This window comes from Convolutriloba macropyga, chromosome 2 (assembly GCF_964194025.1).
Source record: "Convolutriloba macropyga chromosome 2, txConMacr16.3, whole genome shotgun sequence".
Classification (NCBI taxonomy): domain Eukaryota; kingdom Metazoa; phylum Xenacoelomorpha; order Acoela; family Convolutidae; genus Convolutriloba; species Convolutriloba macropyga.
The window spans coordinates 75,313,272-75,340,117 of record NC_134469.1 but is presented as its reverse complement, the minus strand read 5'-3'; the positions used below and the strand labels follow the sequence as shown (position 1 = coordinate 75,340,117).

The following is a 26,846-nucleotide window of genomic DNA, read 5'->3' as shown; positions in this document are numbered from 1 at the left end:
ATGATGAAATCTTGGCTCTCGCTTTTGTCCTGAGTCAAATTGGGTGCTTTCATTTCGTTTTCGAACTTTGTCTTTCAGTAAATCAAAGTCTAAACTTGGGAAATGTTCTTACCTGAGTTAGCATTTGCGCGCAGTCCTCTGTGGATAGCAAACTCAACTGGATCTAACTCAGAACTGGCTGTGATCTGGCACTCTGGAAACAGGGTCGAGTCGTGGATAGGCACCAGCACTCCGGAGCAGCTGGAATCTATGAAAGCAAAGATGATGATGCTTTGGGTTAAAATACAGCTGATCAAAGAGGCAAATCTAACGTCATTGGTACATTGTTTATATAAATGGCATGGGTTTTAGCCCTGTTTTGATTTTTTGGGGGGTTACAATTGGGCTCATGACAAGAAACAAAAGCACAAATTTTCTTCCTATTGAAAAAATAAAACTGTAAATAAATCTACAAGAAATTTAGAACAACTTATTTTAAGTGACTACTCAAAACCAAACCGAATTCCAAACTGCTATCCTGAAAGAAAACCGGAAAAAAATTTCAGCAGTTTCGTTATTCTCTCGAGTGATGTTACAGATTTTCATAAGATTTTCATCGATATTAAAGGGAAAAAACGGTCGATGTCAATGTCCAAAATTGAAAATGATTAGACTCTTGGAACCAAAATTTCCCTTCGATTTGGATCATGGAAACCTATGCAGACCATTAAGACTTTTGATCAGACTTTGAATGATTATCAGTTAGTTTTTATCATCTGCTTATCTTGCAGGATCTTGGAAGATTATTGAAAATGTCGCTTGTCTTGCAAGATCTTGTAAGATTCTCCTGCAAATGACAATTATCGTGCATGGTGCTTCTTGCGAGAAACTTACAAGAACGTTCCAGATAGTCGACGAAAAAGTTCAGACAAAAACGGCCCTTAATGGAACTGATTCACTCAATAAAGTTTTTTCTGATGAGTTCAGCCCAGAGACTGATCTTCTTGATACAGAACAAAAACCTTTACGAGCGATAACGTATTTGAGATACTGGTAACAAGGAAAAATATTCAATAATTGTTTTAATGGCTACAGCTGTATACATTACGTGTGGATAAGTTGGTAAGCAAAAAAGGTCATAAGAAAAGTACCAGTGCCTATATTTTAGATGAAATTTTGTTCATGAAATAAAACTGTAGTAAGAGAGCTGCTAGAAATGAACAGATAATTGATCTGGTAAACAGAGCAATTATCTAAATTCGCAAAATAACAGCACTTCTAGCACGCGCTAAACAATTTATCTCGCGTTTGGACTAAGAACGTATTAGTTACAACATTTGCGCTTCTAAATGATAAGCGTGCTTCAATTTAGGCCTGGATTTCCTCGAATATTATCAAGACGACAAATACGCGTTCGTTCACGTTGGCGGCCCAATAGTAATTAATATCTCTTGATCTACTGCTTGATATTTGCAGCTGACAGATGAGGTGCTAAAATTTTCTCCAAGTTCAATTAAGAAGACGCATATTGTGGTTTTTAGGAAGTAGAAAGCAGATTTTGGGCACCTGAGACAATAACTAGTTGACACGTTTTGTTTTGAAGATTTTTATTATTGTTGAAGGATACAATAAACATTCCATGGGATTAAGATGAGTTTATTATCTCATATTTCCCGACCACAAGAAAAAATAAAAATCACCTCACTATGGACGTGAACTTTTGATGTGGGTTTATAGGCTCAAAACTGAACTCACAAATTTTTTTAAAAAATTTGTGAGCTTAGACGGATTTATTCTTCCAGATTGTGCCTGCAGACATTCACCCTACCTTTTCTACAGAAACTTTACTCAAATCATCTCTGGTTATTACTAGAAAACTAACTAATTAAAAATTGAACAACTTCAACAAAATTAGATTTTATTGCGGAGCAAAACAAGACAAAGCAAATCCAGAAACAACAACTACCTGTTCTACTATCCATAAAAATCCAAACAGGTGAATCCGATTCAACTGGTCATTAGTAAGCTTGTATATATTTATTGTAGCTTTTACAAATTTAGTCTTTCAGCCCCCAATAACTTTAAATTAAGTCTTATAGCACAAACAGATCTCTATAATATACCCTTGCCTTCGATTTAGGATATCTTTTGTCCAATTAGACTGGCATACATAATAAGATCCTTTTTTGTCTGATCTTCAATAGCCCAGTCTAATTTGATCAGACATTTCTGTGCCTCATATCAAGTCATTGTTAGGGGCAAACTTCCACAAAACCGCATTTCTAAAATATAATAGTCACCCGTGGCTTTCTTATTACCTCTTTTTCCGTGCTTACTAACTTATCCAAAACGTGGTGAGAAAATTCTAACCACAAAAACAATTATTGAACAGAGTCCCTTTTTAGTTATTGATTCTCTAAGTATTGCACCGTTTTTAGTCATTAAAGAAGCTAAAGAGACCCAAGCGCAGGCTAAGACTGGATTTCTGGACCCCTATTTTGCAAGGGTTTTGCAAGAGTTTAACGCTTATCTTGTAAGATTGATGCTTATCTTGCAAGATTCTTGCATATCCAACGGCTATCTTACATCTTGTTGCAAGGATCTTGCAAGATGGTGTGTAAACTTACAAGACTCTTACAAGATGCTTGTTAGATATTGCACGATGGCCGACGGTAGTGGCTAACAGACTAGGGTAGCTCGTTAAATTTTGCCTGTGAGCAGGACAAAAGACATATAAATTTAAGAGCGCACCCCCACCCTCCGCCTCCAACCCCAACCTCCCTTTGGGATTTTGATGGTCTGTCTGATAACATTCAGCTTTGAACGACGACCTCGACGTGGGAAGACACGAGCTGAAGGGAAATAAAGGACTTACTGGTGACGAGGTACATGACCTCGGCCGATTTAGTCTTTGGAGAGTATGGTTCAGCCGAACTCGTGCCCAATGAGCTGCTGTCTGTGGTGCGGAAAGTGCGAAGATAGCTGAAGTCGATGGGACTGGTGACGTAATAGTCCCGGTCCTCACGCACCCCAATACTACCAGCTGTCACTTCGATGTCGTATCGAAACTCCACATACTCCATAACACCAAGCTGGTTTATCTACAAAAAACCAATTCAATATTTTTTTTTTCAAAATGTCCCCCCCCCCCTGTTTATCGTTCACGACCACCCTCCTGCTCTATACCCACTGGAACAGATTTTGTGTAACAGAACAGATGTTATTTCTTCGGGTCACTTCAATCGAATCTTCAGTTATTCTTTCTATATACCCCTTTTACTGTAAGGCTTTACAGTTAATTTCGCAAAAGTCTTGAAAATGCAAACAGAATTTTTGCTAATTTTATTTTTAAAAATTGAAAAAAAAACTCTAGCCCCTGTCACCCCACTATCAGCAATAACAGTCCGAATGGTATTCTTACGTTAATATGAGGCTACATCTATATTATGTGACCAAAAGCTGCGGGGGGGGGGGGGTATGATGGAAAAGACCCAAAAATTCTAAAATTTCTAACGCTATATCAACAATCCATAATAGTTTATTATAAGAAACTTGACAAGGGGAATTTAAAAAGAAAATGCGGCATTTCTATAGTTTGCATTAGTTTCATCTTGCATGATTAACTTGTATTTAGTAAACAGGACATCGGAGAATTCGAAGTTGCTTCAAAGTTACATGCATGGATAAGAATTATGAGCAGCAGTTACCAACAAAGTGTCACAAAAAAGTGGGAAGGTAATTTATAGTTATAACCCAACACCCCCCTACCCCCGCACGATGGAGCGCAACCATTTATAGTTTATATGCCTCCACCTTTAATTGCAATAATCAATTAAACGGCTAGTAACTTTTAACTGAGAAAGATTTGATTTCTAAGATACCTTCATGGTCGCTTTGTCAGACCCGAATGCGTATTCCTGCGTAGGAAGCTGTCCAACGTAATGTGTTGTGTTCTGCTCCTGGACATAGATCAGATCTGGCAGGTACACTACAGTCTTGAGTAGGGTGGCCTGCGCACTGCTGCTGCACTCGTGGTAAGTCTTCACCAGGAACTGGATCATATCACCTGGCTCGAATTCTCGGTTCAGTGTGTAGGCCAGACTCACATCCAGGGCTACTCTGGGGCGACGGTCGGCGAGGAACCCGAGCTAAAGGAGGAATAAAGGAGCAATAGAGGAGGAATAAATATTTTTACGGGAGAATTGAATTTTTGCAAGAAATGAGCGAACAAATTAGTTCCTGACTAGTCAAATATTATTTTTCCGGAAGCCGTCTCAACTACAAGCGTCGCAAATGTTGAAAAAATGTCATATGCCATCTGAGTACACTGGGCAAATTACAAGTAAACGACTATAGTTGTAACAATAGAGTCCAACAACTTCGACCACAGTTTTCCAGCCCTAAACTCACAAGGAGGTTGTTGACAGATATTTGCCAAACCAGCGAGTGGGTGAACTACGGTGGATTACTTAAAAATATCATGATCTCAAAAACTCTTTATTTTTAAGACAAAAATATTTTTAATCCACCAAGTATCTCCTGGCAGTTTTTTTTCATTTAAAAAACATTTTTGTTCCGACCCCTCATGGATCTCAAAAACTCTTTATTTTTAAGACAAAAATATTTTTAATCCACCAAGTATCTCCTGGCAGTTTTTTTTCATTTAAAAAACATTTTTGTTCCGACCCCTCATATACACTCAAATGATTTTTTTGTTCAGTCAATTTTGACCGATCGATACATTCATCGCAGAGAGTTGTGAGTGGTATCATTGAAAGCCCGTCCAGCGTAGAATTTGGAAATTAAAAAATTTAAGAGTTTAGTGTTCTAGAGCTATTTATGGATGTTTAAATTTTTGTGAATAATAGACCGATTTGCATTATTTTTACTCACAATTTCCGGAATTTTTCCCTAAATTTTCGTCAATTTTGCTAAAATTCGTCAAAATTTTAAGAATAGTCTTGTTCATTTTGTTTTTAAAGACAAAAAGCACTGTTGACCATTTTGATTTACTTTTTGTGGCAAATGTTTTGGCTAAATATTTAAGAATAAAGCCTTTTTCATCAATATAGCACAAAATAAGCTTCTTTAGTCCACTATAATCAATTTTTCTGGAAGTATCTGACCCAAAACCACTAAAAAAATCATTGTAAACTTCAAATTAGGGCTAGTCCTACTTCAACTTCCATTGGGACTGCTCTTGTCGTTTTATTGCCAACTTTGCTCGATGAGTATCAAAAACGCAGCACTTATTTCTGATTTGTAACCTGGTGGCAGGTCCAATTGGCGCCCTAAGCAGCTTCGAATTCATTTCTCTATGGTCGGTTTGACTTTTGAAAATACTTGATTTTCAAATAAACAATGGCTTATTGAACTTTGCCCCTGTTTTTTTTCTTAACTTGTTCCACATGTAGCTTAGTGTCAGCAAAGAAAGAATGTTTTTTTTTCAACTGAAAAATAACTTACTCTTTATTTCGGTCTATTTAAATATGGTTTTCATGCTTTGATATTACTAGTTTTCCTATTTCTTTAAGTTATTTGGCATTTGCCAATTTTTCTCGTTTGTCTTCTCTACCCAAGTTTTTTTCTTGTTTGTCTTATTATCACATTATTGGCAGATCACATATCCCATTATTGGCGTCAAAATAAAGCACAATTGAACATATCATGATTTTTAAAATTGTCTGTTGAGGTATCTTTACAGGCATCTTTAAATGTATAGATTATCGTTTTTACGGATTCAACACCACTTTCTCAAAGAAATTAGAAAATTTTTACTTTTGTCTTTTACTGTCATTTTTATTTGCTTTTCAGTCGTGTAAAATATCCTGGATGTTGAAAAATGTTGATTTTTATGAGCCGACATTCTGTTTTTAGCAGATAGCTGGTAGCTTCCGTGACTTTGAAAACAATTGTTTTTTTAAAACGCATTTTTTAACTTCGCGATTTTGCTCTTCTTGTTGTCTATTTGTGACATAGTCTCGTCATTTGCAGCGTTTTGATATTATTAGTGTCAAGGGAAGTTGATGCAAGGGATTGGTGTCACAAAAACAAATATTTTAAGGAATTGGTTATGACTTTACTGGCTTCGACACGGGTTTTTGCAAAAAAACAACATAATTTAATAGTGTCACTTTTGACGTTCTTTTTGTAGATGTAAGACATATTCTGATTAAATACAAGTCTCAAGAGCTTTTCATGACTTTGGAAATAATATTTTGTCTAAAAATACGAAACTATTACTTTATTACTTAAATACAATACTATTATTTAGTTTTTTGTCTACTTGTTACCTTGTCTCGTTAGTGAGAGGTCACATATCACAATACACGTTATCGGCGTTCGCAAAAAGCGCAATCGGACATATTTTGAGGGGAAATATGGCTTTTCAAATTCGACAGCGTTTTGTGGCAAGTTCAACTGAATTTTTGTTTGTTGTTTCTATTGTTGTTTTTTGTAACCACAAAAAAAAGAAAACTACAGGTCTTAATGTCCTTCTATAGAAGCATAGGTAACCATAACCATATCTGACGTTCTTTTTGTAGCCTTAAGACATATCTTGATTAATTAGAGATCTCAAAGGCGACCTTCTTTGGACGTTTAAGCGAACGTACTTAATTATTCGATTTTGTAGCTAATAGCTTCCATGACGCTGGAAATAAATTTTTCAATAAAAAAACAAAACTATTTAAATTATTACTTAATTTTGCCATTTTTTCTTTTTAGTCCACTCGTTACCTGTTCTCATTAATGAGAGGTCAGATAACACGTTACACATTATCGGCGTTCCCAAAAGGCGCAATCGGACATATTTTAAGGGGGCAAAATAGGCTTTACAACTTCGACAGCATTTTCTGTCAAATTTTTTTTTGATTTTTTTTGTTTTCTCTATTTGTTGTTCTTTTTGTAACCACATCAAAACTGAAAAATGACAGGTCTTATTGCCCCTATATGGAAAAATAGATAATCATAATTTTGTGGGATGTTTTCAGTTGCTTTCTAATGGCTTTTGTTATTTTGACATTAATTGTTTTCAAAAATATAAGCAAATTTTTCAAAACTTTTGTTTTTGGTCTATTCGTAACCGAGCATATTGACTTGTCCACTTTTTTTTCTAGTGAAGTACAAGTTATGTTGTTTAGTTTTGGTTTTATCTGACGCTTTTTTGACTTTCTTAATCAGTTCTTTTTTAGAAATGGACGTAAAGTTTTGCATCTAATTAATGTTTGTTGTTGTTGGATTTTGCTGTTCGTCTTGTTTCGGTTTCTTAATAATGTCTCATCTAATCAATCTAACGCGGCATATTTTACTACACTGAGTTAATTGCTTTGGAGCTGATCTTGTTGTTCATACTTCAATTTTTCTGAAGTATACATAAATTTTGGGGGGTTTTTTTATCTGTTCCTCGCTTGGTAGATAATTATGCCAAATTTGTGGATTATGGGGGTCGGGACGCCTCCGTGTTGAAGAAAAAAATTAGGGTGGAAAACTTTTAGGACTCACCGTATTGGTATAAGATAAATAAAACTAAAAAACAGAAATTTCGTGAAGCACAAACTCCTCAATGAGATATCTATGGCTAATTGTCAATATATTTAACTAATGCTCAGGACCTTCGAAATGTCTCAACAAAAAACTAGCAAAAATTGGACATTTCTCTTTATTTCAATATTCAAGCGTTATTTGGTGTTGAGACTTGTCAAACAACGCTGCAAATATTAAAATAGACTACCCTTTGAGTTTTTTACATAGCAAACAAAAATTGGCCAAATTCAATAAGTTCTACTTTTTTACCGTTTAGGTTCCTGCAGAGGAATTTAAAGATGAGTTCAAGGCAATAGAAAATGTCTAAGTTGATCTTTGTTAAGAAGATAATTTTTGAGAGAAATTTTATTTTTTAAATTGTTTAGAACCATTCACCGCTCTAGAGAGTTACAAAAATACTTATAGATTAGGAACTAAAAAATGTTGAATTACTATTTCATTATTATTCATATAAAATCGAATTAAAATTTTTTATCACCAATTTGTTTTCTAAATCACCATGTCGTAATCTTTCAACTAAACATGCAACAAAACCTTTCTGAATTGCATTTTAGGATAAGTACAGATTCACTCAAACGTATTGTCAGGGGGCACTTGGGTATATATTCAGCTATGTTTTTTCTTAAAATTTTCTTTGACAAACATTAACCCGTACCTAAAGTTCAGTGACAATCAGTACTGATGCAGAACATTTTCAGAGAAGTTTTAACTTTTAGTACTGATTCAGAGGGATTTCAGAACAGACTGTGAAGTGATTTCTGAATTTCTCTGAATCAGCAAAATTCAGAGAAAGTATTCTGTATTCTTCTGAATCAGAAGATAATTCAGAATGAATCACTGAATTAGCTCTGAATCAGACAAATTCAGTGTAAAATGTGACCTGAATTAGACTCTGACTCAGTACTGAATTCGGCTGAGAGTTAGGTACAGGAATATTATGGCAGCCAGTTTTTTTAAAGATGGAAAATCTAAATTTGAACATAGTGACCTTGAAATTATATTGAGAAAGCATGAGAGCGCTCCCACTGTCCAGTGCCCAAATTAGGGAGAGCATTTTGCCCTCTGTGAATGTGATCTCGTCCAGCACCTTCACATACACCAGCAATCGAGCACTCCTTGCCCTGCTGGCAACTGTGAAAGGTTGGGTATCATAGTAGCCAGTGCGTTGTCTCACATCTAAACAAACAATTAAACACAAACAAGAACTCATAACGCTGACTTAAATAGTGATAAACACTGATTTAAATATTAAGTTTTTCATCTTTTACGAAATAATTCAGCTACTCAACAATTTTGAAATAATTCTGATCATAACTAAAAGAGTTTCAGAAAAAAAATGACTCATCAGCATCTTTTAAAAGCTAGCTATTCACCAATACATTTTTAATTAGTAATTGACTGTTTTCTTTGTAATGGTTCGTACGCAATAAGCTACAAAACCAACAATTCCGATTTTTCTCTTTCCCTTAAAACAACATACTATCATTACTAAAGCCTAAGAGATTTTTTGTCATTTTCTATCGGCCGTCTTGTCAATAACCGGATGCAATGAATTAAATTATGTTCGATTTCACATAACTTGTCTATATATATATATATATATATATATATATATATATATATATATATATATATATATAAGCCTAGAGAATTTAAAAAAGAAAGGAATAAATCAGGGGTTCTCACCTAGAACTGAAACGCGTCCAAGTCTGTAGTGAACTGTGTTCTCCTGGTATTGCCATTGAGCGGCACTAGCCTTGAAGAACATCTCACCATCAGTCAAGGTGTCATTCAAGGAAGCAGACAGATCCTCCCCTACAACGAACTCCTCCTGGTCTATCTCCACACCTCGGATCACAAATTGGGAACCTCCGATAGACTCCACTGGACTCATGACGTAAATCGTCGGATCACCGTTGAAGAAGGGGGGAAACTCAACTGAAATACGTACAATGAACACGTTAGAAAGACGAGATGGCATTAAAGCAAGAACTAGCAGATCTATTTCCCCCTAGCGTTTTAAAGCCCCCTCCCATTTAAAATTTATGTGTTTATACCGCACGTCACATTACTTTGTAAAAAGAACACGTGTGCTTGGGGCATTAAGAGCAATTTGCCCACTCTAACGTAAAAGCTCTGGCAGGACTAAAATTATTGATAAAGGTTTCCGGATATATTCTGTTTTGCCCCCCCCCCCCCCCCCGCTTAGTGAGCTTATATTTTTTACGCCCCCAGGCGCACGTGCTATTTTCTTACATAGTAACATGCTATATAACAACATGCTATGCCATATAATTTGTACCTGGGGTCGTAAAACACACTGGGGGGGGGGGGGGGGCAAAACAGAATAGATCCGGTTTTCCAAATTATAAACTCTTTTCATTGCGATACAAAATCTTACGATCTCATACTGCACTTCTAGAATATTCTAGGGCGCATCCACTTTTCAACAATAAACCTTTTTTCGTTGCATCAAGAATGGTTTCTGGGTTTCTCACCATTGACTTTGATTAGGAAGTCCTGAGTAGCATTTGCCTGATCGAGAGTGGTGACGTCATTCTCCACATGTCGGGGTGAGTGGGTGTAGAGTGGGTAGAGAGTGAAGCTACCACACCAGTTCACTACCTCTATCACTTCCTCATAACTCACAACAAATTCGTTCCTAAAAATCAGTGTGTCACACAATTATTACTCGTAATATAACTAACAGAAACGCCAGATAAGTTTACTGATGCGCAAAAAAATGGTAAAAAACAGACTAAATTTTAACGCTGGAAACATCACAGCATTATTAAATTTATTCCATATCAAAAATCTTGGAAAAGAATGAAAACTTTGAGTGTTTTTATGTAATGCAAAACGAAGAATTATTTGCTCGACAGCCTTGGGGATAAAAATGTCAGCTCGTTGGTAAAAAGCCGATACTTAATTCTTCATTTTGTGCGTGACAACTACAAAAAGCTAAAGTAATTGCTTCGGAATTAGGAAGCCCAAATTTGATATTTCCTAAAATATGAATGTATTTTTCATTAAAAATTAAGATTTGAAGTTATGAAATTGTATGTTTTATTTCAGATTTCATCTCATAACGCAGCAGAGGTACGCCCCAAAATTTCCTCCTTTGTAAAAATTGCAGGGAATCTAAATGCCTAAATCAATAAAAAATAGAGGTGTCAGCTTATTATCAATTTTTCGCAATGTTTGCCATTTTAGCGAAACAGAGATACTTTCAAGTTGGAAATTAGGTGACAAGTCCTGTAAAACTTTATTGCTTAGGTATCTAGTTTTCTCGCTGAACGCTTCTATAATCCGCAGATAATGTATCTGAAATCACCGATTGTGTTTAATTTAATGGGCACTTTTGAGTACGTGACATGTTTAAGCTTTACTAATTGGGCATGCAAAAGTGGTTTAAGGCTTAATAATCGTAATAATCGACCCTAAAAGGCTTATATAAATTTACCTCAGCATTTTTTTTAAATTGTAGGTTGGAAAATATACACCAAAACACCAATTACAGACTAGAGTCGCTACCAAATTGGGACGGACCATTTCATCCGCATAAAATGTGAAATATAGTTCCCAAGGAGTTCCCTGGAAACTGCTTGAGATTTTGTCACCATATTCCACAAAAAGGCCGTTTTGGCCATTTTGTGGAACCTGGCCACAAAATGTCGTCCTCATATTCCATACCTTAAAAATATGCTTTTTACTCAATTTTCTGCATTCAAATTCCACATGATACATCCCATCGTATCAACAGGTATTAATTTTCTTTAAAGTAAGTAAAAATCCTACGACAAACATCCTTTGGAAGCAACTAAGTTAGCCGACGGTGCCGGATTATTCAAACTGCATTTTGCATGATTCTTTAATTTCATCACTTTAGCGTGATTTCATTTGCTTCAGAGCGACCCGAGAACTAAACGAAACTGATGCCACATTCCCTTTTTGTTTGACAGCTCAGATGACAAAAATTGACATGGCCATACACAATTTGCAGGTTGTTGAATCACAAAAATTGTATCCCTCCAACTGGATGTTATGCAGTAACCAAATTGTACGATTTATTCAATAAGCAAGGTAATCCAAAATTCAGATAATTAATTTTGGTTCATTTCATTTGAACAAAGATTTCTTGATCAACCAAGACAAAGGGCGAGCTGAAATTTCGATGCGCCCCTTAAAAATTTATTGATATCAGAAGACTCCCTTTGTATAAAGAGTGGTGCCGTCATTATATTCAGAAAAATAGCTCTTAACGAAAAACTTTATAATTATGTTTTTCTGAAAAACCCCATTTGTATGAAAACTGGGGTAACCAATATATTCTGAAAAATGCCTCTGTATTCAAATTACGTAGCCATTTTTAGTGAAAATATTAACTTTCTTATGAGAAGTGATATGATTAATAATTTCTGAAAAATTCCTCTCTATGAAAAGTGATGCAGCTATTTTTTTTAAAACCCCTCTGTTTGAAAATTGATGTTTATATATTTTCTGAAAAATACCAAAATGACACTGTGAGTTGCCAAAACGAGTATGTTAGTGTCATTTATACTGGCTTACAGTTGATATTAATTCGTGAACAAAGAACGTTTCACGGTCCTTATCAATTTATAAATAATGATTCCGTATATAAATGCAAAATACTCAGAGTTGAGGGATTTTTTGCAATCCATGATAATAGTGGTAAAGTTATATAAGCTCTATGTGGTACTTCTTAAGGTTTAAACCACCACTTCAAGCTCAAACGCGCAAACGAAATTGGGCAAAATTATGGATGCTAGGTACATCAGACGCATAAGGCGTGGAATCGAGTTACGCTCAGTTCGAAAAGAGATACCTGAATCCCGCTAGAAATTTTTTTTATAGCGCGCGAAAATAGGGTACCAGGCTTGCATCATAATTTCTCCGTTAATATATGGACACTTGTAAACAGGGGTTGGGCATTTTTCTTTAAAATGCCAAATATTCTTTTTTTTGCAAGATTGTTACTTTTTCAATGTATTAACATAGGAAACACGAACAAGTAAGTAGATTGGTTAGATTTGCCCGTTACAATTTGGATATGCTTTTGCGGAGTTAATCTCAACTAGTATCTTAACACCGGGTTGTTGCAGCCAACCGCATTGCCCTTGAAATTGTTTAATAACCCTTCCCTGATATCTAAGAAAAACAGTATGTTTTTTTCAACCTTACCTTTACACTTTTTCCTCATTAATCTGAAAAAATTTTTGTTTTTTAAAATATCTGTCAACTCTGATGAAATGAAATGTTGTGTTTCAGAATTAGAGGCTCCATAACAAACACAAATATGGCAAACAAAACGCATTACTCCTTCAATGAAATAAGGAAACTATTGAGGGAAAATATCCTAAACATTTATGAGAAAACTAACGATAGACTGATGATAAAAACAGAAACTCGCAACAATTAACTTATTTTTTTCAAAAGTTAGTGAGGCAGGTTGTAGGGCACACGTTTCACAACATGATGGCGTCTTTTTCCGCTACGTTTTTGCAATACGTTTTGCAATTTGGCTCGTTTTCAGTGCTAGGGGAAAAATGGTTTGCGTCGTTTCATAGAGTGTTGCCTCAAAAATAAAATTAAAGCTTTGAAAAACTCCAATTTTTCCCATTGTTCCCCAAAAACAGCCTAAATTTCATATTTTAAAAGTATACAAAAGCCCCATTGGTTGGCGAGTATGAAACGACTAGTGGTTCTTCATAGTTTTTTTAAGAAAAAAACGCGTAAAGTAAAAACTGTTGATGGTTCTGCTCTTTGCAAGTTAGCTACACTCATTTTGTGGAAGAAGAAGATAGTGAACTGCGCAAGCAACTGGTCCAATCGATTTGAAACGCTCGCACATTTTTTTTATTAAAAGATTTTTTTAAAACACTTTTGCAGATGTAACAATCATAAATTTTTTAAACGTGTTCATATGAGGGATATAAATGTCATCTTCAATCAAGAGATTTTATTCACACCTGACCAAGGTTGCAAGAATAGCAACAAATTTTTCACTTGCGGGAAAATGAAATGGTCTGATGAAAATTAAATCATTTAACTGTTGATGTGCTGTTTTGAGAAACACAATCATGGTAACCAAGTTTATTTTTAACTCAAGTTTCACTCCTTTTATGAGAAGTGATGTGACTAAGAAATTCTGAACTTTTCCTCTGTATGAAAGATGATGTAACTATTATTTCTGAAAATCGTTCTGTCTGAAAAGTGATGTAAATATCATTTTCTAAAAAATCCTAAATTGACATTGTGAGTTCCTAAAATGAGTATATTAGTGTCATTCATACTAAATTACAGTTGATATTACTTCGAGACAAAAAATGTTTCACGGTCTTTAGCAGATTTTAAATAATGATACCATAATTAAAATCAAAATAATCAGAATTGAGGGATTTTTTGCAAACCATGGTAAAAGTGACAAAGTTATATAAGCCCTATATGGTACTTTATTATGGTTTAAACCCAATCTTCATGCTCAAAAGGGCAATTTAAATTACGCACGAATACGGATTATATGTATTTTAACTGTTGATTAGGGATGCAAAATGCGCGGAATCGAGTTACACTCAGTGCGAAAAACGATACCTTAATCGTGCTAAAAATTTTTACATAGCGCGCACGAATTGGAGACAACGCTTGGATCTCAATTTCTCGAATAAAATGTGGAAATTTTTGAAAACACTCGTACGGCATTTCTCTTCCAAAATGCTACGTAATCTTTTTTGCAAAATGTAAATTTTTCAATGTAATAACCCAGGAAAAACGAAAATGTACGCAGAGTGGCTGGGTTTGCCTGTTACAGTTCGGGTATACCTCTGCAACGTTAGTCTTAACTAATCGCTTCATACTGGGTTGATGCGGCCAACCGTGAGACCCTCGAAATTGTTTAAAAACTTTCTCCGGTTTCCAAAAAAAGACAACATATGTTTTTCAAACTCATCTTTACAATTATTCTCGTTAATCTGAGAAAAAATTTTGGTTTTAACAAAATCTGTCAAATTTGATGCGCAGCAATGTTTTGTTTTAGAATTGGAGGCTCCATAGCAAACATAAACGTGACAAACAAAACGCATCACAACATTCGCAATGATTAATCTATTATTTCGAGAATTTCTTGAGGCAGGTTTACAATGTAGGGCAGGATTTTTTCAATATGATGGCATTTTTTTCGGCGACCAAAATATATTGTATTTGGTGTCGTTTTCAGAGCTACGTGACCAAACTTTTCCGCCATGCCATGGAGTATAAAATCAAAAAAAAAAGCTTTAAAAATCTCAATTTTTCCCTACTGTTTCTAAATTCAAATTTGAAAAGTACTCCAAAGCCCCAGCGGTCAGGGAACAGATTAGTGTTTCAACATACTCTTCTAAGAAACGAACGCGTGAAGTAACAACTGTTGCTAGTTCTGCCATTCACAGATAAGCTTCATTCACTTTTTGAAAGAAGGAGATTATTAACTGCGCAAGCAGCTCGTCCAATCAAATTAAAATGTTTAAAAATACTTTAGAAAAGAGTAACTTTTTAGATATAGATACCACAATACGAGTGTTCATTCTTGCCTGACCAAAGTGGGGAGAATAGAAACATGCTTTTCATGTGTGGAATGATGAAATGTTCTGATTAAAAATGAATCATTAAACTGTTGATCTGCTGTTTTGAGAAACACAATCATGGCAACCAAGTTAATTGCTAAGTCAACATTCACTCCATAAAAAAGCATAGATGTTCATTTTTTATCTAATGATAACCTGGTAGCAGAGAAGCAAAAATAGGGTACCAAAACTCTTCTATCCTTTCGCATGTTGCAAATTTTTTTGGACAGGTTCTTTGCAACACCAAAGCATAATTTTTTCATCGTAATTTAACAACGAGAGGCTGAAAACTTTTGAATGCTGCCATATGATGTGACTAAAATTGCTCAGCAGTCTGAACTTAAATTTTGCCCAAGATACCTTGCAAGTTAATGGTTTCCTTTTGCACAAGATCAAAAGACCATTTCGGAATACGGAAGCCATTGCCTTAGTTTCCCTATTTCGATATAGTATTTTGTTATTGCGCAATGGAAATAGGGTAGAAATTCCGTTCTCCAATACAAACACCTGCTGTTGTGGATGTCTCTGATAGTGACAAAGAGTTTGAATGTATCCTCAGCTGGCATATGATGACCCACTACCATCACAACTGCCAGCTTCACCTAAACCCTTTGTAACATAAATGTTCATTTATGAATAGATCGAACAATTGATTTCATGATGCATGTCATATTATACAATAAAATTTTGATCAACTGTAGTGTGCAGATATATTTAAATATTAAACATGTTCTCACTCGATGTCACAAAGACTAGAGAAAAGTTATAGACTTCTCCTATTTTTCAATAGCGATTGGGAACAATATTAATTAATATCAAGTCATACCATGTTGTCTGGGTCGTTCGTGTCGAAGTCAGCTCGATTTGGATATATGTTTTGGATTGTCCCCAAGTTATAGACCAACTTCGTTTTGTACTCTGAATTCCCCACAGACACCCTACAGGAAAAAATCAATAAAAAGAGCAATATCGATACATTATAAAAATATAATAATTGTATTCAGATGGCAGAAAATATAAACAATTATTACCCAACATTTATGATGTTCACTATCTATGACACTATACAAATCAAACGCCTCTTCAAGGTACTTGGAAATCTACATACACGTGCAAAACGTAATAAAACATAACAAAAAGGCCTTGGTTATCCAAATAATATATTCTAAGATAAGTTCCAATTGAAAAAAAAACTTGATTTTTAGCTACCAACTTTGGCAAAAGCTTTTCTGTAGCACGGTAATTGAAGATTCCAATAACCGAAAATCTCAAAGATTTTCTCAGAGTCTGTGTTGAGATTTTTGCTATATGAACGATTGACCTAATGGGTGACTATGTGATCGGCCTTTTACTGGAAACTTGGAGAAAATCTAACGGAGAATTTTCTGCAATCTGATCCAGGAACTTTTAAAGAAGAGAGTCAAGATATAAATCAAAAACTAAGGGAAATTTGTATAGCTTGGATAACAACATACATAGTCTCCTCTCTTCTTGCAAAAAAATGTCTTGAAAATGCGTTTTTGTTGACAACAAGAATTTAATTTAATTTTTGATGTAGAATAATAAACTAAAACGCCACACGATATGCAAATCTTTCATCAGTGTTGGCTTCTTTTAGTTAAGTTGATTTAATGATTTTTAAGGTACAAAATAGCTCTTTAACATTAGTATTTTAACCCAATATCGTTACTTGGTATTCATTAGTAAACCATCAAATTATATTTACCTTGTCTTATTTGAAATATTGGTAAAAGACATGATCCCAAGAAAAGTAAAACAACTATTTTTTCCATAAAACTTATTTTCCATATAATATTATAAATCATATAGTTCCAAGCAATGACTAATTGGATATGCTGAAAAAATTAAGTTCATCACTATTTCCTTTTCAGTTTGACATTCAAGAATTATGCTAGTTTTTTATTAAAGATTTTTTTGTTTCCTAATACTAAAAAAAGAAGCAGAAATAACCTTTGAAAATAATTCATCTTTGTTTTCCATCAGCACCAACCGTTGGAATAGTTTTTTCGTGAAGTTTGATTGCCACAATTTTTCTCTAAAACTTCGAACAAAACGATATACTGTTCAAATAGGCGCGTGATTTTTATGCAGTCATTATTTGACTTTCTTAGTGACGATCCTATATAATTGTTGGTAGTACTGGTTTTGAACATTTTTGCTACCTTTTTTTAATTACATACTTTCCAATTCATCTCTCCCCTTTTCACGGCCTTCAATTGCTGTCAGATTAATTTTCATGGTTTGATAAACCATAAGATTTATTGCTCAAGAAATAGGTTTTGAGACCTAAAAATTAAGTTTTTCGCAGCAAAATATTGTTCTACTCAGCACCAAAAATCATAATTTGCTTGTCTTTTGTCAGCATTGGACAATATGGAGTCTCAAAAAACTGACTAGGGTAAAATTTTATTCTAAAAATTTCTTTCCCTTCAAATGTCCGATCAACTTGCCTCGACTTTGTCTCGAACTAAAAAAAGCATTCCTCGAATTTGGCTCGAAAATAAATGGCGTCATCGTCTGGAGATTCATGTACATCAAAATTCTAGTAACAGTTCACAGACTGTAATTTGAGTAATATATTTTCCCTCCTCGACTTTTATAATTAAGACGAGGCCTTGACTGGAGTCAGTTCCATACCACAGTTTTCAACTGTATGGTTGTTTTTTTTGTGTACTCACGTCTCTGTCTTAGCAATATCCAACTGTACAAAGGTTCTGTTGAAAGTCTTCGAAATATATTTTGCAGCATCGATCACTTCCAATTCCCACAAGCCCACCATTTCATGCTCCCCTGAGAAAGTGCCGACCTTCAGCTCAACTGCGAAGTCACTTATGGTCTGCTGTGGGACATTCAAATCCAGCATTCTGTAAAAGACGCTTCCTGGGGTGGGCTTGACAGGGAAAAGGCCTTCGTCTGATGTGTTTCGTACCAGTGAAAAACCCCAAAGTGCATCGTATGTTTTGTCATAATCAAACTGTTCAAACAAAAAAAAAGATAAATTCAAGTAAATTGATTTATGTAGTATAAATAATTTGGTCTTTGTTCACGTCCAGAAGCGAAAAATCCATATAAAACGTTTGATTGAAAAACAGTAGACAACATTTTGTCATCTTCAAATTTGATCGTTCATTTGTTCGTAAACAAAATCAAAACCATGAATTTGTTCTTTTTTATACATAAAAGATAATGCCAAAGCTAACTTAAGTGCTTCCTTTTTAAGAATCTTAAACGAAATGACATCTTTTTAAAATTTGAAGCTACGTTGCTTAAAATTGCGAATCTTTTTATCTTAGAAGGCAGGTTCGTAGACCTATGAAGAATTCTGATCAAGTGTTTTCAATAATTAGCCGATTTAAGAGAAAATTTCAATGGTAAAAGAGACTCTGTTATTCTCTACAGAAAATCCTCTGTTCTCTACTCATTCAACATTACAGATCTTGTAAACTCGTATAAGATTCTTACGTGATCGTCCAACTTAATTCATTAATTTTCAAGGTAAGATCTTCCAAGAAACACATGAGATATGCTTTCATCTTGCAGGATCATATGAGTCTTGTAACAATTGCTTGGATTCAAAGACAAAACACAGACTTCGACAATCCATGCTAAGTCCAATCGCAGCGCGCAAAAGAAATTATGACCAGGCTTATGACTCAGGCATTACGCAAAATTCAGACTACCAATTGTAATTTTGGACCTGAACAGAACCATGATCTGGACAAAAAATAATGGTTTTTTTTAATTATTCAGAGCTGAAATCTCATGACTCCTTGCTCCAGGATGTTATGAAAATTAAATAGATCTTGTACAATTTTAGAAGATTTTTTTGATCGACTTAATCGATATTTTTAACTTGTGCATAGTTCTTATGAGATAATCGAAGATGGGATTCGCAGAAAATAAAAACACCGTTATGTAATCATAAACTTCAGTTCCACACATACTTACCATGCAACTCAATTTAATAAAATCTTAAAGTTTTCAAATGATCAAATAAATAAAGCTCTTTGCATATTTGTTGCGAACTTAATATGTTACCAGCTTAGAAAAGTATTTTCTGATTATTTTGGTATAGTGGTTGCAAATGAACTGTTACACGTAGAAATTTGATTTTTCCTTCAAAATTCAATGTAAACAATATTTGTTTCCAATTGCAAAGAGATGTGCGACAAATTTCGCAAAAATGTATTGTTAACATTGAATGTTTTATTATATATATGTGAATATTGCATTTACAGGCGTCAAAAGTTATTTCAAAGGCATTCACATGAATGTTTACAAAAACAAGGAGGCTCGGTATTCTGCGTTCACACATAATGTTCCAACCCCGCTCCTCCAGATTTTTGAAATTATTGTCTTCTAAAACAAGCGGAGATAGAAAGCTTTCAAAAGGTTAAATTCATCTCGAAAAAAACTGGTGTAGAAAATTTAAAAAATTGCTTCAAACTCAAAAACATTAAACTACATAGAAAACGCCGTTTTATAGGGCCGTTGAGATATGCCATTAACAAGACTACAAGACAAGACAAAAAAAAAGAAAACAAAACCGAACTTTCATTTTGTCCAAATTTCAAGTTAGTTTTTTTCTAAAAAAAACTTAGCATACTCAAATCACAAAAAAAAACTAAATTGAACAAATTAAGTTATAATTTAATCAACAGGATATGAGACCTACTCTTATTGAAACCAGGCAACAATTAGACAAAAAAGAACAAAAAGAATAAAAAGATGAAAAGTCATGGAAACCATTAGCTGTCAACTGAAATCTTTAAATAGGTTTATTTATAACACGAGAAAAAAACAATGAGGCCTCTCATTATCCCGATTCCAACTTACGACTAAAAAAAGACCACAAATATTGAAAAAAATAAAAATTTCAATAGAAATTTGTTAACATAATCAGCGCCCAAGCCATTAAAAAACTATACTACAAATTAAAAAAAAATTACTTATATATATATATATATATATATATATATATATAACCATACTTCATTCACTAAAGAATCTAGGTATGGTCATTTGCGCCTTTTTTCAACGCCGTTGTCTTGACATGTCCTGTCAATAGCCCAAAAATGGCCAGGCATTAAGGACAACAGTACAAAAAAGTGGATAATGTTAACAAAAATAAAGAACCTATTTCTCTCAAAGCCATAAAACTTTTTCTGAAACAATAAAACGCCGTGAAGACACCTTCAATTCAAAAGACGAATATTTTGACCACGCTGCTGGAATTGAGCTACAAGTTTACAGAAAAAAATAAAGATTTGGCAAAGGCGCAAAAATCCACAAATTTTTGTTTTGAGATTTTTGAAAGTCATAAAGGCAATAAGCTTTCAACTTAGAAATTTAAATAGATTCATTTTTAGCTCCACGGTACGCCAAGGGAATATGTCAATAGCGCGACTAAGTCTCAAGACTAGAGAGTAACAAATTCAACAAATTTACAAATTAAAAACCCAATTAAAATTTAAAATAAAAAACAATTTAACGCACAAAAAGTGTTCCAGCCAGGAAAACTTTGAACTTCTCACTGAATGATACTCATTAGGCCTCATTTGCATTTACAAAGAGATCTGTTGGTAAATGCGTAGGAAATTGAAATTCTTTCGGTGAAATAGCATTCCTGTCCACAATAAAGAAATAAAAAAGCGAAATCTTTTCAATGAGAAAAAACCTATACACTCCGAACCTACGAATAAGCCAGAGTTAGACTTGATTTTTTGTCGCTTAATAACAAGTAATTGATCCAAATGAAAATGAAACACTTAATTTGACAAAAAAAATCAATACAAAAAATCAAAAGTAATTGATCAAATTCTGATAATTATTAAGTTAATTTTCAAATGGCAGGCAAACATTTAACTTTGGACTACTCTCATAGCAAAAAAAAGTAAAAAAAAACAATTTTTAGAAATTGAGATGACCTTGTCAGAAACCTTCAGGTTTTTATTTTGGCTGATTTGAACGAATTGTGCATTAAAGCTGACATTTTATGGAAGAAGACTAAATTTTGAAAGATTTAGCCGAATTGTTAGCAAAAATTTTGGATCAATACGTTCCGCGCCTTTATTTTATCGTTAAAATTAAAAATCTTACCACTCTTTTAATAAGAATTTTAAAATGTTCTGAATCAAACTCGACAATAAATCGAGCAAAAATACGGAAAACGTAAAATCAACGTGAAATACCAAAAACAACTGAAATTAGTCAAAGAATTCCTGAAGACTCCTATAGGAAGTGAAAGTACAGTGACTTCTTTTGAGAAGTTTCCAAAAATTGTGACAGCAGACGTTTCGTCTCAAATTCCGGCATATCTAAACAATGTGGGATAGAAAAGCTTAGTTGGAGCCATTTATGATTGACAAAGACTTGAAAATTAGCAAAAATTTCTGTCGAAAGGCTAGAATAAAAGCAATAGGCAAGCCGCTTGTTTCTCTAAAAGTAAAATCAATACTTTTATGGTCAAAAATTTCAAAAAAAAACTTCAGCAAAAGTGACGCAAATTGTGTCAAGAATTACGGAAAATGTGAACAAAAACAACATAACTCCGGCTACTATTCACAAAAATTTCAAACCTCGATAACTCCCTGGAAGAAACGAAATTTAAAAAACCTTCTTGACTTTATATTTTACGCTGAACTGACTCTCTAATGATACTAATCACAACTCTACACGATCAATATATCGATCGGCCAAAATTGACTGAACAAAAAAAACCCATTTGTGTATATAGTAAGGTAGGTCGGAACATTGAACTTACGTGCCCCGTTTTGACACACTGATCTCCTGCCTGTAATCAACATACTTTCCCACTGCGTAACCCATAACTTGCCTTTTTATATATACTTCTTTTTAAACTAAACAATTTAATTCATTTTCATTCACATTGATGGTGAAATATGCGCATTGAAATTTTGGAAGATTATTGGTTTTAAAAGGCGCATTTTCGTAAAAATCGCGAATTTCAACATCGAAAATTTTACCATTTAAGCGGTAATATGAACTTCACCTCTACCGACAAGAAGCAGTAAATCAAATGTTTACTAAATTTTGCACCATTGATTTGGTATTTTAAGCGGTGAGTTTTAAACACATTCAGCACTAAAAACCACAATTTTTCAACCATACGACATACAGCGCATTTCTTATGGCGATTTCTAGCGTTTACACCTCGATCCTGGAAGGCTATTGACCTCTAGCCCATTTAAAGAATGAGCCCATCCTTTTAACTTTACCACGCAAAACTGTGTTATCACTCGGCAAATGCATTTGGTTACAACTAATGCAAAACTACTGAGCCATGGTGCAAAAAATATATAAGTTAATTTACAAGGAAATTTTTTTTAGATTTACATAACTATTTAAATAGGATTGCCTAAAGTTTTTCCAGGAAAACTACGAGATTATAACTATTTCAGCAAATGAAAAAAAAACACACATTTTTGAATACTAGTTTTTAGCCTCTCATTTTTATCGATTTGCTTTTTGCTGGTAGTCGAGCCCCCCTCCCAGGTGTTGGTACAGACTTATGAAAAGAAAATGTTCGACCAAACTGTACTATGAAAAAACCATACTCGACTCATTTGAGCTATGAAAAGATTTTAGCTGGACTTAAGCTCCACTCAGATTTTTCGCAGAAGACATTAGTTGGACCCAACATTTTACAAAATACTTTGGCTCGACCCCAAAATTTGGGCTGGATTTAAACTCGACACAATGCTTCCAAACAAAGTCGAGGTAAAGTCTTTTCATGGGTCCATCATTAGTCTTTTCATAAGTCTGCTTTTTTGTCATTAACATTTTACGTGGAATATTGCATATAACGTAGTCAGCATGCATGCTCCTTCACCTTTTACGATTGAAAAGAACCACAAGTCCCTCAAAAACCTGAATCATTTTTTTAAAGATAACTAATTTTGGAAGGGAAAACAAACTGAATAACCCCAAATTTTTGTGATGCCTAATGGGACTAGGACCAATACACTTAAGCTAGCTGGTTTCATTGAGTCAAGTAATGTGGTAATATACTCAAGCTGCAATAACTCTTTATCTTAAGATTTGACAAAATCCTTAAGGCTTTTGGCAGTTTCCAACTGATTCCTAGGTTGAACTGCTCTGGTGCAAAGCTATTTAGTCTTGCTCCGGTTCTGCAGCCGTATGTACAGCAGCAGGAAAAAACTTTGCATTTTGAAACAAAAAAGCAGAGTTATGAAAAGACTAACTGTGGACCCATGAAAAGACTATAACTCGACTTTGTTGGTTATGAAATGACTAATGATGGGCCCATGAAAACACCTTAGCTGGACTTTCTTCGGTATGAAATGACTTTAGCTCGACCCATGAAAAGATATTAGCTCGACTTTAACTAGGAAGCTCGACCGTGTAATTATAGTCAATATTGCCCCCCCCCCCCCTACTAGACTTAAAATCATTTCATAAGTCGAGGCCTGGGTTTTCACGACCACCTTCCGTCTCCCGAACAAAACCTTTGCGTTAACTCTAACGTGTTTTTGTCCTAATTATTTGATTATCGTTTGTATAGCCTAATAAGAGGATCTGTGTGTGCAGTGTCAGGACAAAATACATAACACAAATATGCCCAATGTGACAAATTACCCAAAATACACCCAATATTTATCCTATTAATGAAATTACTAGAAAGATTATTTTGCATAATATTTAACGAGTGCATTTGGCCATCACTCCCAGGCCATGGCCATGCCTCAGGATCCGTGGGACTTGGTATGAGCCTATCAAAACCAAACCTGGGATTAAATTGTCGGGTTATTTTTGAGAAAGCATGGCACTGGGTAGTTTCGGGGTTGGGTATATTGTCATATAACCAATAAACAATTTTATTGGTATAAAATATTAAAAATATTAGTATATGCAGGGTTATAATCTATTGGGGGGGGGGGGTTCTTGCAGTCATCCTACAATGAAATCTGATCACAGTTATGGTACTTGTTTCTTCCCGAAATTGCCTTGAAGTAGTCTTGCTCAAAAATTGGCAAAAAAGTTGTGATTTTCTTTGAATTTCTTCTTACGACTGTGTCGTGTCGTTCTTGTTCAGAGTTAGTTGTAATTCTTACGGGGTGTGCATTGGATGAGTATGTGCCAGCAGAAGTTAGAGCGATTGAGATTTCCTCCACTTCTTCCAGAGCGTCTCCTGGCTTGAGCAAGAACTCAAATTTGCACTTGATCTCGAATGCAGAGGCACTGTCAATGGTAACTCCTAGTCCCGACGGAGCCAACACGTGAACAAACACACGGATCTCGTAGTTATCCCTGGACTCGTTCTTGTACACTTCTGCACAACATAAAGTGTGACATGAACAAAACTTACGTAATAATTGAATGAATTGTTGTCCTACATTGCTGTGAACAAAACTTCTCTCTAGCTTGTTCAAATAAATTTTTGTTGGGCAATCACCAGTAAACACTCAAAAGATTGATCGTCCAGAAACTCGGCCAGTTCTGGCTGAAGTCCAAGAACGAATGTCGATACGTCCAGACCCAAATAAACCGACCAGGGTGAGGCAAGCGTTCAAAATTGCACGGCCTCGAAGCACAGATAAACGCATGAAAGTCTGGACAAAGGCAACTTTGAAGACGCGAAGAACGTACGGATTAACTGAACGCAGGAATGTCCGGCTTTAAGCACATTATGTCCCGGACAGTCTGGACATAACATCTTTTTGATCTAGGACGTCAACCTAGGATTCACCATTTATCTAGTGATTGACATCTCACGTTTATACTTTTCCTATTCTGAACTCTAGTTAACAGTAGTTTAAGGCATTCATTATTCAAGAACTTCATTGAGCCTCAGCCGTAAAATTACAACTATAATTGTATTTATACGGCCGCCATTTTTTTCCTTTTGTGACCCCCCCCCCCCCCCCCCCCCCACACACACACACACACACACACATAGTACGAAATGCGCCCCCTTCCAATTACAAAGCACATGCCATTACATGTCATTAGTTGTTACAAATCATTATGCATAAATTTTGCACGTGCGTCTGAGGTTGCAAATAATATGAACCCACTAAGCTTGGGGGGGCAGAAATGGGAGAAAAGATCCAAATTGTCATAACAAGACCTCGTTATTGTTCCCAGACAAAAGTGGGGAACTTGATTAAACTTTAACCTCGGCTCCCGAATCTGTATGTCTGGAACTCTGCATCAAAATATACGTCCACGTTGGATCCAGGTGACAAGTAATAATCTGCAATCTTGATCTGATCCTGCTCCCTCTCATAGGAGACATCGCCACTCCTGGGCAGCGGCTGGTCATTGACTGAGATGTTAAATGCGTAGTCATTGAACAGCTTGCCAGGTGTGACAAATGCTCGACAGACGACAATCTTCTCTTCTCCAGAGATGAGTTTGCCACTGTATGTCTTGTCATTAACGTTCACAACTGTCAGATCGTCAACTGGCCAAGAGGTCGCCCGAAAAATGTCTCCACCGTTGGCATTCATAAATGTGGTCTAAACACCAGAAGTATGCAATAATGGGGTCTTTCCCGTTACACCCCAATGAAATTATAGCCCCCCCTTACGTTATATTTACCATGATTGGGGGAGGGGGCTATAGGTTAGCTTCTATTTGAGGAGGAAATTACGTGGCTTTAATGAATTCGCCGAGAAAATGTAGCAATTGTCGCGAACTTTGAGAACTGAATTTAGCCGAGCAACATGACCTTACTTAGGAATTGCACTTTGAATGTTTCAGCATCTGGCACTACATAGGAAAACATCTGACGTGAATTTAAAACGTGAAATCACAGAACTTCAGGGGTTTATTGAAAACCGCACAACTGTTTTAAGACGTTAAGCCACAATTTCGAAAGTAACGTCTGCTGAGTCACGTAACCTTGCTTAAAAAACACAACTTGTAAGCTCAAAAATGCCGAAATTTCAAGATCAATTTCTGACACTGCACAGTTTAGACATTTTAAAACTTGGAATTAAGTGCTGCACGCTCTCTCACAATATCTGCGAACTGACTTATACATCTGGAACCACTACGTTATTCTCGATTATTGCCAGACTTTCTCAATGACTTCTGCAGTGACCATTTAGCGCTACCTTAGTGGCGTCAGAGTGAGAATAGACTTCTTGAGTGGCCACATCCAAAATGGCCGACACGGAAGAGGACACCACATCTTCCCTGTAATCGTCCATGGAGACATATCCCAGAATAGTCTCCTTCCAGTAGTAGGTCAAGAGGTCAGAGAAGGGTAGATGGTACACCACTGTCATCACAATCCGTCTGTCCATAACGTCAAATGTGTTCAGAGGCAGGTAGGTCACACTCTCGGGCAGCTCAAATGTGAAGGATGAGATTGTGTAGGGTAAGTGGTTCGGAATCGTCTCACTTAAAATATAATATAAACCAATTTTGCTGACAGTATAACTCAGATCTTATATTTTTTCAGTATAGCCCCAGGCCCCAGGACGGTACGCGCCCCTAGATATAAAGTTCCTTTTGAAATCATTACATATCATAAACACTATGACGAATATAACATGAGCAGTTAAGGTTTGTAAACAAAAAAACAAGCGGGTGAATAACTAACATTTTTGTTCTTTTATAGATTTTTTTATTTATTTGCAGAAGCCTACAACTAGCGGGGTTTTATGGTGCGTATTTGACAGAGGGTTTTTA

At 35.2% G+C, this 26,846-nt stretch overlaps 1 protein-coding gene across 1 annotated transcript in view; it reads right to left on the bottom strand.

Moving 5' to 3' along the window:
* Positions 1-26,846, bottom strand: part of LOC142334998 (uncharacterized) — a 253,501-nt gene that overhangs the window by 221,367 nt on the left and 5,288 nt on the right. Inside the window, exons 4-15 of the mRNA XM_075383327.1 lie at positions 26,267-26,555; positions 25,324-25,666; positions 24,260-24,477; positions 17,843-18,138; positions 15,970-16,081; positions 15,651-15,745; positions 10,023-10,186; positions 9,211-9,462; positions 8,513-8,700; positions 3,861-4,127; positions 2,855-3,080; positions 113-247 (exon numbers count right to left, since the gene is read on the bottom strand). Coding sequence (XP_075239442.1) covers positions 113-247; positions 2,855-3,080; positions 3,861-4,127; positions 8,513-8,700; positions 9,211-9,462; positions 10,023-10,186; positions 15,651-15,745; positions 15,970-16,081; positions 17,843-18,138; positions 24,260-24,477; positions 25,324-25,666; positions 26,267-26,555 — 2,585 coding nt within the window. The remainder of the gene's footprint in view (positions 1-112; positions 248-2,854; positions 3,081-3,860; positions 4,128-8,512; positions 8,701-9,210; positions 9,463-10,022; positions 10,187-15,650; positions 15,746-15,969; positions 16,082-17,842; positions 18,139-24,259; positions 24,478-25,323; positions 25,667-26,266; positions 26,556-26,846) is intronic.